Here is a 14,985-nt window from a genome sequence, read left to right as displayed (position 1 = left end):
ACTGCTAACTCTTTGTTAACAACAAAAGCAGAGCTCGCCAGATGTTAAATTCTTGGATGTGTATGGAGGAGCGCCTGGTACAAAAGTTCATCTCACTCGAAGGGATCTTTGAAACCTTTACTGTATTGTAAAATGCCTGTCAACGGCCCCACAGGGACACACAGATTCCCAGATTCACAAAGACTTACGACGGCGTATCTCCAGATACGCCGTCGTAAGTCCGAATGGCCGCCGTCGTATCTATGCGCCTGATTCGTAGAATCAGTTACGCATAGATTTGGCCAAGATACGAGCGGCGTAAGTCTCCTACGCCTTCGTATCTTGGGTTGCAATAATTACGCTGGGCGCTAGGTGGCGCTTCCTTGATTTCCGCATCGAATATGTAAATGAGCAAGATACGCCGATTCACGAACGTACGTACGTACGCCCGTCGCAATTAGTTACGCCGTTTACGTAAGACATACGCCGGCGTAAAGATAAAGCATGTCTCTAGGTGGCGCAGCCCATGCAAAGTATGGACGTCGGAACAAGCGTATCTTTTTACGTCGTTTGCGTAAGTCGTACGCGAATAGAGCTGTGCGTAAGTTACGTTCACGTCACAGGCATTGAGCCGACGTATCTTTGGGCGTAAATACGACGTGATACTGAGCATGCGCACACATGCGCCGTTCGTTTGGCCATGCATCTACATGGGGTCAAGCCTCATTTAAATACAACACGCCCCCTACCAGCCTACTTTGAATTATGCGCGCTTACGCCGGCCCATTTACGCTATGCCACCGTAACTTAGGACGCAAGTGCTTTGTGAATACAGCACTTGCCTCTCTAAGTTGCGGCGGCGTAGCGTAAATACAATACGCTACGCCCGCGCAACGTAGAGCGGCCGTACGTGAATCTAGGCCAGAATTTTTTTTCCTGTGTCCCATTCACCCTGCAACGCAGCCCGACGCAGCATTTTTTCACTGCGTGCTGTACAGAATCGGATGAATCATGCTTCTATACAGCGACATGAATGAAGTGTACTTTTGTACAATTCAAGTAAAGTTTGTACAAATACAAAAAAAAGGGAGCTGTATGTGATGAACTGAATCATGCACCACACTGCCCTCTACTGAGTTGGGCACAGGCAGCTTTCTGGAGAGTTGAATGATTTGTTCCTGAGTAAATACCCCCTCATGGTTAGGTGCATCAAATACAGCCAACGCATTTTGCGAGAAAAAATGCTCCCCCTTCCTCAGGATATATTTAAAAAAAACAAAAAAAAACCAGAAAGTAAAACATACTCTAAATATCTTATGTAAATAATATAGTAATATATGTCCATAAAATCTATAAAGTAGGGCTGTTACTGATCAAAATGTTTGTGTTCGATTAATCGATTTTTTATTTTTTTTATTGATTAATCGACTAATTTCGATTAATTATAACGCACATACAGATCCAACTACTTTTAGCTGATCTCCTTGCAGGCTGATTGCCAGTGCAGCTACCAACCACTGGAAAAATGGATAGCAGGATACACAAAACACACAAAAAAAGCGCTCGATGGGAATAGCATTAAAACTTTTATAGTCTTCAAGTAGGTAACAAAATAAATATTGCACTGGAGATAAAATCGATGTAAACTGTAAAAATGGTGCGAGTAATACCAAACAGTAACAAAAGAAGTCATAAAAACATGTAGCCAAGTATGATACTGGTATAAAAATGTGTACAACGATGCCACTGCTGAATCCAGATGAGGAGAAGTTAACATCAGTCCGTCGGCATGTAGATGTTCCGTGAAGGGAACTATCACAACTCCCAGTGGATGGCTGTAGAATCCCAGGTTGATAGAGGGAAGTGATAGAGGGAAGTGTAACAGCCCTTGCGTGTGACAGATAGAAAGGTCCCGCCGGCATGCAGATATGAAGGCACAGCAAAGGAGCCCTTCAGATGGACACGGCAAACCCCGCCGGTGTCCGTGACGTCACTGGATCTCCGACGGAACTCCCTGAAGCTGGCGGAGAAGTGAGTACAAATCAAAATAATTTTGATCTTTTAAAAAATGCACACCACACTTTTCACATATTTATTTGTAAAACATTTTGAAAACCATTTATCATTTTCCTTCCACTTCGCAATTATACGCCACTTTGTGTTGGTCTATCACATAAAATCCCAATAAAATCCATTTACGTTTTTGGTTGTAACATGACAAAATGTGGCGAGGTAGTTTTTAATAAAATTAAATACCAATGATTTGTTTTACAAATATGTTATTTTTTTTGTCATTTTCCTTTAACCACTTAAGGACCGCCTTCTGAACATATACGTCGGCAGAATGGCACGGCTGGGCACAAGCACGTACCTGTATTCCTGTTTAAGTGCCCAGCGCGCCTGCGACCCGGTCCGAAGCTCCGTGACCGCGGCTGTGGGACCCGCAGACCCGATCGCCGCTGGAGTCCCACAATCGGTCCCCGGAGCTGAGGAACGAGGAGAGCTGTGTGTAAACCCAGCTTCCTCGTTCTTCACTGTGGCGCTGTCACTGATCGTGTGTTCCCTGATATAGGGAAACACAATCAATGATGTCACATGTCCAGCCCCGCCCCCCTCCAGTTAGAAACACATATGAGGTCACACTTAACCCCTTCAGCGCCCCCTAGTGGTTAATTACCAAACTGCAATTGTCATTTTCACAGTAAACAATGCATTTATATAGCATTTTTTGCTGTGAAAATTACAATTGTCCCAAAAATGTATCAAAATTGTCCGATGTGTCCGCCATAATGTCGCGTTCATGAAAAAAATCGCTGATCGCCGCCATTAGTAGTAAAAAAAAAAATATTAATAAAAATGCAATAAAACTATCCCCTATTTTGTAAACACTATACATTTTGCGCAAACCAATCGATAAACGCTTATTGCGATTTTTTTTTTACCAAGAATAGGTAGAAGAATATGTATCGGCCTAAACTGAGGAAATTTTTTTTTTTTTTATATATATTTTTGGGGGATATTTATTATAGCAAAAAGGAAAAAATATTGAATTTTTTTCAAAATTGTCGCTCTATTTTTGTTTATAGCGCAAAAAATAAAAACCGCAGAGGTGATCAAATACCACCAAAAGAAAGCTCTATTTGTGGGAAAAAAAGGACGCCAATTTTGTTTGGGAGCCACGTCGCACGACCGGGCAATTGTCAGTTAAAGCGACGCAATGCCGAATTTCGCAAAAACTGGCCAGGTCCTTTACCTGCATATTGGTCCGGATCTTAAGTGGTTAAGGGGACTTGACTGATCATACACAGTCATTGTAATATGCTCAATTAGAAATTAAGTGATGTCATTTTTTATCAGCTGGTATGAGAATGACACTTTATTTGATGTGGTTTTCAAACTGTATAATGTCCGAAAGACTTATGATGTAATAGGAGAGGTCTTGTTTTCATTAGATTCAATAGCACAGATTAAACTTGTCCCAGAGGGGTCATTACTAAGGTCCATTAACCTCTTTAAATGACATTAGCTGAGTGGAAAAGAAAATATATTTTTTTTTAGGCAGACACTATATGGTAAAAGCAATTTAAAAGCATTTATTTATTTACATTTTTTCTTTTTTTTTTTATATTGGATGTATGCATAAAGTGTATAAATACACATGTAAGATAAAAATGGAAATAGAACTCTTCAACCTGTACAAAGGAGTATGTGTATGTATGTCTGTTTTTCTATAAATATGTATAACATCTGCATACCTCATCCAGTGTCCTCCAGAATTTAAATTCACAATGCCCTTGAGACGTGGACGTAATTAACTGGTTCAGTGCATGTCCTAGTAAGTAGAACTCCATCAAAACAACTTGTAATAGCAGGTATTGCATGTACAGTCGCTTTTACATGGATGTACTGTACACACTATGGCCCGGATTCACGTAAAATGGCGTATCTTTGTGCGGGCGTAACGTATCCTATTTACGTTACGCCTCTGCAACTTTGACAGGCAAGTGCCGTATTCTCAAACCAAAGTTGCGGTGGCGTAGCGTAAATAGGCCGGCGTAAGCCCGCCTAATTCAAATGTGATAGATGTGGGCGTGTGTTATGTAAATTTACTGTGACCCCACGTAAATGACGCTTTTTACGAACGACGCATGCGCCGTCCGTGAAAGTATCCCAGTGCGCATGTTCCAAATTAACCCGCAAGAAGCCAATGCTTTCGACGTGAACGTAAATGACGCCCAGCCCTATTCCTGAACGACTTACGAAAAACAACGTAAAATTTTCAAAATTCGACACAGGAACGACGTCCATACTTAACATTGGTACGCCGCATCTACGCCTCATATAGCAGGGGTAACTTTACGCCGGGAAAAGCCTAACGTAAATGGCGTATCTGTACTGCGTCAGCCGAGCGTACGTTCGTGAATTCGCGTATCTAGCTGATTTACATATTTCTAGGCGTAAATCAGTGTACACGCCCCTAGCGGCCAGCGTAAATATGCAGTTAAGATACGACGGCGTAAGAGACTTACTCCGGTTGGATCTAATACAAATCTATGCGTAACTGATTCTAAGAATCAGGCGCATAGATACGACGGCTCGGACTCAAAGTTACGACGGCGTATCTGGAGATACGCCGGCGTAACTCGTACGATGATCCAGGCCTATAGGACCATTCTCTGAAAAGCGTTTTAAAGAGCCGCTGTTGTTGAATCTTAATATATATTGTGAAGGTTAGGTAAAGTGTAGTGTTTTTCAACAACTTCAATCCAGCCATGAAGGTAAATTTTTAGGGCTTTGCCCTGGTTCACACTGGGTACGATTTGGTACGATTTGAGATGCGATTTCACATGTCAAATCGCATCTCAAATCGGCGGCATTTGCCGGCAATTGTCGGCAATGGCACCGTCCTAATCGATGCGACGCCGCATCTGCGGCGCTGCACCGATTTCAAAGAGTAGTTCCGGTACTACTTTTTGCGATTTTGCGCCGCGATTTACATTAAACCCTGCACAGATGTCTCTTAAATCGCGGCCAAAATTGCGGCAAAATCGCATTTTGAATTCGCAGCAGTGTGAACCTAGCCTTTGGGTCCACTTTTATTTAAAAGTAAAGTTCAAAATAACTCTTATGCCTTATCGGAATTTCCGACAACAAAAGTTCGATGTGAGCTTTTGGTCGGAAATTCCGACCGTGTGTAGGCTCCATCAGACTTTATCTTTTGGAATTTCCAACAGCAAAAATTTGAGAGCTGGTTCTCAATTTTTCCGACAGGAAAAGTTCTTGTCGGAAATTCCGATTGTCTGTATGCAATAAAAAAACACGCATGCTTGGAATGAATTTGACACACGCTCGGATTCGCATTGAACATAAATTTTTCTCGGCTCGTTGTAGTGTTGTTCTTGACGGTCAGAATTTTGTGTGACTGTGTGTATGCAACACAAGTTTGAGCCAAAATTCTGCTGGAAAAAAAATCAACGGTTTTCTTGTCGGAATTTCCAATTGTGTTACCGCAGCATAAGGGTTTCCCTCATAGGGTTTTTAACCACTTCCCGCCCGGCCTATAGCCGATTAAGTCCGGGAAGTGGTTATGAAATCCTGACAGGACGTTCCAGAACGTCCTGCAGGATTTCATGCCGCGCGCGCCCGTGGGGGCGCGCATCGCGGCGATCGGTGATGCGGGGTGTCAGTCTGACACCCTGCATCTCCGATCTCGGTAAAGAGCCTCCGGCGGAGACTCTTTACCACGTGATCAGCCGTGTCCAATCACGGCTGATCACGATGTAAACAGGAAGAGCCGTCGATGGCTCTTCCTCACTCACGTCTGACAGGGGGGGGTTCGCGCTGATTGTTTGTCAGCGCAGCCCCCCCCTCTGATTGCCACATGGACCACCAGGGAAGCCCACCCTGGACCACCAGGGTGGGCAAAAAAAAAAGCCTGAAAAAAAAAAAAAAAGAAGTCTAAAAAAAAAAAGCATTCAAAAAAAGAAAAAAGATGCCAATCAGTGCCCACAAATGGGCACTGACTGGCAACCTGGCAAAATCAGTGCTGCCCCACAGTGTCCATCAGTGCCACCCCACAGTGTCCATCAGTGCCACCCCACAGTGCCCATCCATGCCCAGTGCCCACCTATCAATGCCCATCTGTGCCACCCATAAGTATCCATCAGTGCCACCCATAAGTGCTGCCCATGAGTGCCCATCTGTGCCGCCTATGAGTGCCCAGGGCCGCCCATGAGTGCCCATCAGTGCCGCCTATGTGTGCCCATCAGTGCCGCCTATGTGTGCCCATCAGTGCCGCCTATGTGTGCCCATCAGTGCCGCCTATGTGTGCCCATCAGTGCCGCATACCAGCGCCGCCAATCAGTGCCACCTCATCTGTGCCCGTCAGTACTACCTCATCGATGTCCATCAGTGCCATCTCATCGGTGCCCATTAGTGCCGCCATATCAGTGCCCGTAATTGAAAGAGAAAACGTATTTACAAAAAAATTAACAGAAAAAAATAAAAACTTAATTTTTTTTCCAAATTTTCAGTCTTTTTTTAGTTGTTGCGCAAAAAAAAAAATCGCAGAGGTGATCAAATACCACCAAAAGAAAGCTCTATTTGTGGGGAAAAAAGGACGCCAATTTTGTTTGGGTACAGTGTAGCATGACCGCGCAATTGTCATTCAAAGTGCGACAGTGCTGAAAGCTGAAAATTGGCTTGGGCGGGAAGCTACGTAAGTGCCCTGTATGGAAGTGGTTAAGCATCAGAACTTAAGTTTTCCAGCCTCTTGGCTATCCAGGCTTTGTAGCCCCTAAACATGTCTAAACAAGGACTGAGCACTCAGCTTTCTCTAATGACACATGGCCTCTTAATACCTCTCCGTCAACGGCCTGGTCAAATCTGGCCACCTCTACTTGAGGCCAGAGTAGACACTTGTCTAGTGTCTCTCTCCGCACATAGAGCAGCTTGTCTTCGGAGGAAAGAAGCCCTGAATTATAGACAGATTGGCTGGAACGGCAGTGCATGTGTGTACAATCAGGCTGCTGGTCTCCGGTAATGTGCGGACACAGCTTTAGCGGCTTCATCCCTCCCAAGACAGTTGGAAGGATCTGGACTCCAAAACCCAGTAATCCTGGGGAAAACGGTAAAATCAGTTTTCTCCACTCAGTATAGCCAATTCTAGAGCTCATAAACCTATCCCATTGAAAACTCTGTTTGACAGATAACCTGTCTGACAAGGCACAAAACTGTATGGGCCAGATTCTCAAAAGAGATACGCCGGCGTATCGCCTGATACGGCGTTGTATCTCTGAGTCCGCCCGTCGTATCTATGCGCCTGATTCATAGAATCAGTTACGCATAGATAACCATTAGATCCGACAGGCGTAAGGCTCTTACGCTGTAGGATCTTAAATGCATTATTTTTTTCACCACTAGGTGTCGCCGACGTCTTTTTCCCGATCGAGTATGCAAATTAGCAAAATACGCGAATTCCCGAACGTATGCCCGACCGACGCAGTGAAGTTACGACGTTTACGTAAGATTTGCGACGTGTAAAGTTGCCCCTGCTATATGAGGCGCAGTGAATGTTAAGTATGGCCGTCGTTCCCGCGTCGAAATTTGAAAATTTACGTTGTTTGCGTAACGTCGAAACCAATGACGTCCTTGCGACGTCATTTAGCGCAATGTCCTTTTGGGAAATTTTAGGGACGGCGCATGCGCAGTAATTTAAATGATCCACGCCCCCTAGCCGGATCATTTGAATTAGGCGGGCTAGCGCCGGAGGATTTACGTTACGCCGCCGCAACTTTACAGGCATGTGCTTTGTGAATAAAGCACTTGCCCGTAAAACTTGAGGCAGCGTAACGTAAATGAGATACGTTACGCTGCCGCAAAGATGCAGCGATCTACCAGAATCTGGCCCTATGTGTGTATATATAAATTGATATTAGTGTTGCACCGGTATCGGCGCCGATACTAAGCATTTGCGCGAGTATCAGTACTTGTACAAATGCTCTGATACCTGAAACCAATACTTTCAGGCTCGGTTCTTTTATCTGTCATTGTGATTCCCCCCACTGACAGGTTAATTGTAAAAAAAGAAAGCTGTCAATTATCACTTGTTAAGGAGCGATGTCCTTAACCACTTCCATACCGGGCACTTATACACCTTCCTGCCCAAGACAATTTTCAGCTTTCAGCGCTGTTGCAATTTGAATGACAATTGCGCGGTCATGCTACACTGTACCCAAACAATTTTTTTATCATTTTGTTTCCACAAATAGAGCTTTATTTTGGTGGTATTTGATCACCTCTTCGATTTTTATCTTTTGCGCAACAAATAAAAAAATAGCGGAAATTTGGAAAAAAACGAAGTTTTTCTTTGTTTCTGTTAATTTATTTTGTAAATAAGTACCTTTTCTTCTTCAATTACAGGGACTGATATGGCTGCACTGACGGGCACTGATAAGGTGGCACTGACGGACACTGATAAGGCATTACTGATGGGCACTGATAAGGCGTCCCTGATAGGCACCGATAAGGCGTCACTGACGGGCACCGATAAGGCGTCACTGATGGGCACTGATGATTGGCACTGATAGGCAGCACCGGAATGTGGCACTGATGGACACTCATAGGCGGCACTGATGGGCATTCATAGGCAGCACTGATGGGCACTCATAGCTGGCACTGATGGGCACTCATAGCTGGCACTGATGGGCACTCATAGCTGGCACTGATGGGTACTTATGGGTGGCACTGATAGGTGGCATGGACGGGCACTGATAGGTGGGCACAGATGGGCATGGATGAGCACTGATAGGTGGCACTGATGCACACTGGTGGGTGGCACTGATGACACTGGTGGGTGGCATTGCTGTGCATCACAAATTTTGTTGTGCCATGATGGTGCCAGTCAGTGCCCATTTGTGGGCACTGATTGGCATATGTTATTTATACTTTGGAACATGTGGATGGCCATGGGGACTTACCTGGCCATCCACATGTTGGGTGCTTCCCTGGTGGTCCTAGGCAGCATCCTGGTGGTCCAGTGTGGGCATCCGAGGGGGGGCTGTGCTGATAAACAATCAGCGCAAACCCCCCCTGTCAAGAGAGTCACAGATCAGCTCTCCTCTACTCGTGTCGGTCAGACGCGAGTGAGGAAGAGCCGATCAACGGCTCTTCCTGTTTACATCGTGATCAGCCGTGATTGGACACGGCTGATCACGTGATAAAGAGCCTCCGCAAAATGTTTAACCTGATTCGCACCTGAATGCATGGGAAAGCAACAGACCCCATGCTGGGAACCGCTGCTGCACATATGTGAACCCGGTCTTAGTGGGGTTCCCCTGTTGAAAGCTGAAGAGGTAAACGAAAACCCGGCAATTGGAGCTGTCAAAAAAAAGCAGCCGGGCAATGTTTATCAACAACATTGCTCGGCCACTGAAACAAATAAATAAATAGAAACATTGTTTTTTTTTATCTATCTTTCTGTGTATTCATTTACAGATCAAAGGGATGAACTTCAGTCTGCAGAAGAAGTCAACCCGTCAAGTAAAAAAATAAGTTTTGTTTTTTATTAGATTGTTCCTCTGTTTACCCCTTATAAACCGTTAATTTACTATAATCAGCCTTATTAACACCTCATTCTACTTCTCCATTTAATTAGTATTTTCCTGTTGATTTATTTTTTTGTTCACATTTTATTAACTATTAATAATTACAGTAAAACTTTTTTTTGTTTTCTTTGTTCGGTAATATTTTTACAACTTTAACATATATTGGGAAAAAGCTTAAAGCAATAACTTTTCAATGCTTTGTACCATTGCTGACAGCTGAAGTGTAGACAAAAAAGTTGCGGTAGGTATCGGTAATCGGTATCGGTGAGTACTAAAAAAAAAAAGTATTGGTGCTCATCGTAAAAAAAAATGGTATCAGTGCATCCCTAATATATACAGTATATATATATATATATATATATATATATATATATATATATATCATTTTTACCATTGCTGCCTCTGTTAACACTTCACACTGTAGCTGGACCCACTCAGGAATCTCGTGCAGCAGGTGCTTATTCCAGTGCAGCAGGTGTTCCTTCTTATGCGCATGTGTAGAGTCAAAAGCATAGAAGCTCAAGACGAGCACAGACTAGAATGCGCACGCAAATGCGAATTGAAGCATACACATCGTCACGTGCGCGTACACGTAGGTGTGCCCATGCATCCACAGATTCTGGTGCTTAGCAGCCTATTTAAACTGAGAGTCAGCCTGCCTCAGTGCTGGATTGTCTTCAGCTCTGGCTCCTGTGTTCCTGATTCTAGAAAGTCTCCTAACCTTGTTCCTGACCTGGCTACATCTGACATCTGTCTTGGATCACCTCTGTCTGTTATGTCTGCTGCTTACTTATGTTACTGAACTCAGCTTGGATTTCTGACCATGTCTCTGCTTCCTGATTTGGTACCCCACTGCCAGCATGTTACCAGTTCTGCCTGTTGCCGACCTTGAACCTGATCCTGACCCTGCACCTTGCTGCCACTGAACAAGGCTTGTGACCAGATTTCATACCACCACTTGAAGGACTCCCGAGCCTCCACACTTAGGTACATGAATTCCCCACTGGCCAATATGTGAGGTCAGTCCATGTGAAAATGTGTACTTGTGTGAACAGAGCATAACAGTTTATGGGTTAGTTTGAGTTTGTTTGTCAAAAGTTTTTTTTAAGAGTTAAGCCTCATATAGACGACCGGTTTTCCCTTTGGGAAAACTGCCAGGAGAGCTTTAGGCCGGGAAAACCTGACGTGTATGCTTCCTCGCAATTTTCCCGTCAAAAAAACAGACGGGAATCCCGACGGGAAAATAGAGAACCTGTTCTCTATTTTCCCGTCGGGATTCCCGTCGGCTTTTTTTCCACCAGATTTACTAATACTCTATGGGAAACACTGCGAGGCAGTGCCCATGAAGCATACACACGGCCGGGATTCCCGGCCAAAGCTCTATGGCAGTTTTCCTGCCGGGTTCTCGGCTTTACCCTCGGTTTTTTCACGGTGGACTTTTTTCCACCGTAAAAAACGAGTGTGTGTACAGGGCTTTAAACTTGTGAATAAAAGGTGACTGTTGAAAATATCTCCAGCAATGTTCCATTTTGTCCCAATTTCAGCCACTATTGAGTGAGTAGCTTGATGGCTTGGTCTGCATTGAAATTAGGAAAATAATGTTAATTATAATAAGGAATTTCCAGCATACTATCATTACATATTAACTACGGTACATGCAGTTGTTGGCATACATTATTTATTTTTATAGTGGCCCTAAAACATACATCTGTTAAGTGGCCATGTTTACTTGTTTTTTCATTCTTGCTTTACTATTTGGTCTCTGATATGGACAAGTGTGCAATCGTTAAAGTATAAAATTAAGATATAGAGGGGAGGGATTTGAACACATGTCAGTTTATATTGCTTTTTGTGTCCCCATTTTGTGTCTATTAGTCCTGTTTTCCATTATCATTAAAAGTAAACGAAAAAAGTAATAGAAGGGAAATCTTCCAGTGGGGACACTAGTTCAGGTGACCTAGGGAGCTCCAAGAAATTCCATTAATTTGTAGACATGTGCCTTCGTTTTTGTCCGAATGCATTTTTGTCCGAATTTCAGGTATTTTCGTTATCATTTTAACAAACGATAACGAAAGCACAGAAAACCAAAACCAAAAGATCTGACATAAGCAAATGCTTTATTTTTGTTTTCGTTGTGGTTGAATGTGCCTAACCTTAACTCTATTAGTCCAATATTATTCTACAGAGAAAAGATTTGACATTTTTAGAGACATGAAGAAGAGTCGACATAGAGAGAAAAGATTCGACATAGAGAGAAAAGATTCGACATAGAGATATATGAAGATTCGACATAGAGAGACATGAAGATTCAACATAGAGAGACGTAAAGAGTCTACATTTTTTTTTTAAAGATTCTCTCGAATCTTCTTTTTTTTTTTCTTCTTAGAACATTCGACAGACACCATAAGCCTTCAATGACAGATTCGACCTTAATTGTGCCTAACCTTAACTCTATTAGTCCAATATTATTCTACATAAAGAGAAAAGATTCGACATAGAGAGAAAAGATTTGACATAGAGAGACATGAAGATTCGCCATAGAGAGACATGAAGATTCGCCATAGAGAGACATGAAGATTCGACATAGAGAAACATTTTTTTTTTTTGTCGAATCTTTTTTTTTTTTTCTTTAGAACGTTCGACAGACGCCATAAGTCTTCAATAACAGATTCGACCTTAATTTGGATTTTCGGAACGAATGCAGTTTTTTTACGTAAAACGAAATGAATAAAAACGAATTTCGGGAATAACTAAATAAATTAAATTTTGGACGAAAACGAAATTACAAAACAAAATATTTCAGTGTGCACATGTCTATTAATTTGCAGGGATGTCCTCTCACTTCCTGTTTTGGCTATGGAACAGGAAGGGAAGGTAAAGCTTCGCAATGGGACCAAGATGGCAAAAACATATATATTATAGGGGCTATAACCCTCCATTACACCATACAAAATGAAAAAAAAAAAAATGTTGTCTATAGTTTTACTTTAAGGTCAGAACTCTTGATCTGCTTCCTTGTTCTCAGTCACATAATAGGGGGCTCTTTAGGCCTGTGTGATGATCCCCTGCTGATCTAAGCAGAGCGGGCGGATGACACATTGATGTCTGCTCAGTTTCTACAAAGCGAACATGGACAGAGCCCGCTGTGGTCAGGGATGGACTGACCATTGGGACTACAGGGAGTTTCCCGGTGGGCCAATGGCTCAGTGGGCCTGACAGCGGACCGCTGCCCCCTCTGCTCCTCTGTCTCTCCCTCCCCCCAGAGGAGCAGGGACAACGACAGAGGAGCATGGGGGAGGGGACAGACTCAACAGCTATGGCCTGGGAGCTTCTCACTTCTGCCTAATCTTGTCCCATTAGGGGGGGCACTGAACTGATTCTTTTCCCCAGGTGAAATAATGTCTAGCTTCCCCACTGGTACTGCCTATAAACGTACCAGTACCAGCCGTTCTACTCTAATAAAGTAGAATGGCTAGTGGCTAGTGAAGGGGGAGAGGGGGCTTGGGTGGCCGGGGGGGGGGTGCGGGAGTTGTCCTGCCGCCATGGGAGAGACCTGTCAAAGTGGGCCAGTCTGGATGAAGTCCAGGGCCAAATTTTTGTCCCAGTCCAGCCCTGGCTGTGGTGAATGAGCAGCCAGACATAAACGGACTCTGCTGTCCGCTTACACACGACTACCCTCTGATCTGCTCTGACTAAAAAGGAAGAGGACAAATCCCTTTTCTGTTTTCTTTAGTGGACCCGATCAGGCTCTGAGGTAGGCGCTTGTAAATGGACACAAGTCTGTTTACACCCGTCTGTTCATAGGGATGAATGGACCTTCCGATCAGGTGGACCTGATCAGAACAGCTGTGGGAAAGGGGCGTTATGGTAAAGGATGACCACCATGGACCTACAACAGTTTACCCTTTGATTCTGATAATACTAGTTCCACTTATCCTGTACTTTGGCAACCATACATTTTTGCAGATCAATAAATTATCCAGGGATGTTTAGTTTGGTGATAATGCATTAAATAGCATTGCTATTTGTATGCACTTCAGTATTTTCCAATGATCCACATCCAGTTTTATTTTATTGTGTGCTTTTCAGTGTTAAAAAGAAAAGAAAACGAATAGGCCTGCCTCTATACATGTTTATTTCACGTGTGGCGAGCCATATTGAAACACTTGAAAGGTTTTGCAACAGGACAGCGAGTTTATGACAGTGATTTTTACCATAAACTATGCACTGGAATCACTCCCAAACTCTCTCTTTGGAAATCTAAACTAATGTAAAGAATGTGCCTTAATGATTCAAAACCAGTTTTTAGGTTATAAAAGTGGTAGAAGCATCTGAGTCTTTTTCTCTTTTTCTCTTTGAAGACTGACTCAATGCTTTACAGGGATGGTTAAAACACTGAGAAGCCATCAAGGATGTAGGAAAAAAAAATCAACTTTCAAGCATTAGAAGGAAAAGTGTAGCAGTTGTGAACATATTTCTTTATTTATTATGGTCAGCAAGTAAATACATATTTTCTTTTCTTCTTTTGAGCAAGCATACATTTTATATTTTTCCCTACTTCCAGCTGTTAAAAACTGTTATTTACAGAGATAGTATCTCAAGCTGCGAATATAGCATGCAAGTGAGTCAGAGCAGATGAAGGGGTCCGCATGGTCCTGACACATTGTACGTTATTGCTCTGATGTGATCATCTGAATAAACATTTGGACATTAATTAAAAGATCCGTGGTGTGCTGGGGATATACGCTTTAGCTTATGTTGCTGGCTCCCAGTTAGCAATCGCTACAGCACCCGCTTACCTTTTACCATTTCCAGTAACATATGTGATGGGAATATTAGTGAAGCCAGTGACTCATCCCCCTTGCTCAATTCTCTATTTAAACAGCAGTTAGGTCTGAGGAACACTGCCTGTCTCAGCGACACATTGGGGTTGATTTATTGAAATCCCATCTTTGATTAAACTTAAAAGGTTAATCTCTCAAACAGACTTTGGAAAGAGCACAAAAAAGTTTAAATCCGCCAACAAAGAGGCATGTTTTAGAGGGTTTTACCAGCAACTCTACAAAAACCTGAAACACGCAGGCATGCTTTCCAACACGGTCATATTCAACACATTTGGAACTACTCAGGTCTTCCAAGTCTCCAACAGGAAACCACGGACCATCTACATACCCCCTTTACCATAGAGGAATGCTATGAGGTGGTCAAGATTCTATAATCAGGCAAAGCCTTAAGAACTGATGGCTAGTCAGCAGATACTGCAAGTCCTATGCACACCTCCTTGCCACCATCCCGAAGGGACACAACCAGGCCCGGATTTCCCACAAGGCCACCAAGGCCAGGCCTCGGGGCGGCAGCATGATGGAGTCCCCCAACGCCCAGAACATACAGTTATGGGCAG

General features: G+C 43.3%; 1 protein-coding gene across 1 annotated transcript in view; it reads left to right on the top strand.

The window, feature by feature from the left end:
• LOC120916784 (E3 SUMO-protein ligase ZBED1-like) overlaps positions 1 to 14,770 on the top strand; it is a 94,558-nt gene extending 79,788 nt beyond the window's left edge. Inside the window, exons 4-5 of the mRNA XM_040327720.1 lie at positions 9,475 to 9,519; positions 14,571 to 14,770. Of these exons, the coding sequence (XP_040183654.1) occupies positions 9,475 to 9,519; positions 14,571 to 14,770 (245 nt within the window). The remainder of the gene's footprint in view (positions 1 to 9,474; positions 9,520 to 14,570) is intronic.
• The last annotated feature ends 215 nt before the right edge of the window (positions 14,771 to 14,985 follow it).

Source organism: Rana temporaria, chromosome 11, assembly GCF_905171775.1.
Source record: "Rana temporaria chromosome 11, aRanTem1.1, whole genome shotgun sequence".
NCBI lineage: Eukaryota > Metazoa > Chordata > Amphibia > Anura > Ranidae > Rana > Rana temporaria.
Note: the sequence above shows the minus strand (reverse complement) of the source record. Positions and strands in the feature narration are given on the sequence as shown.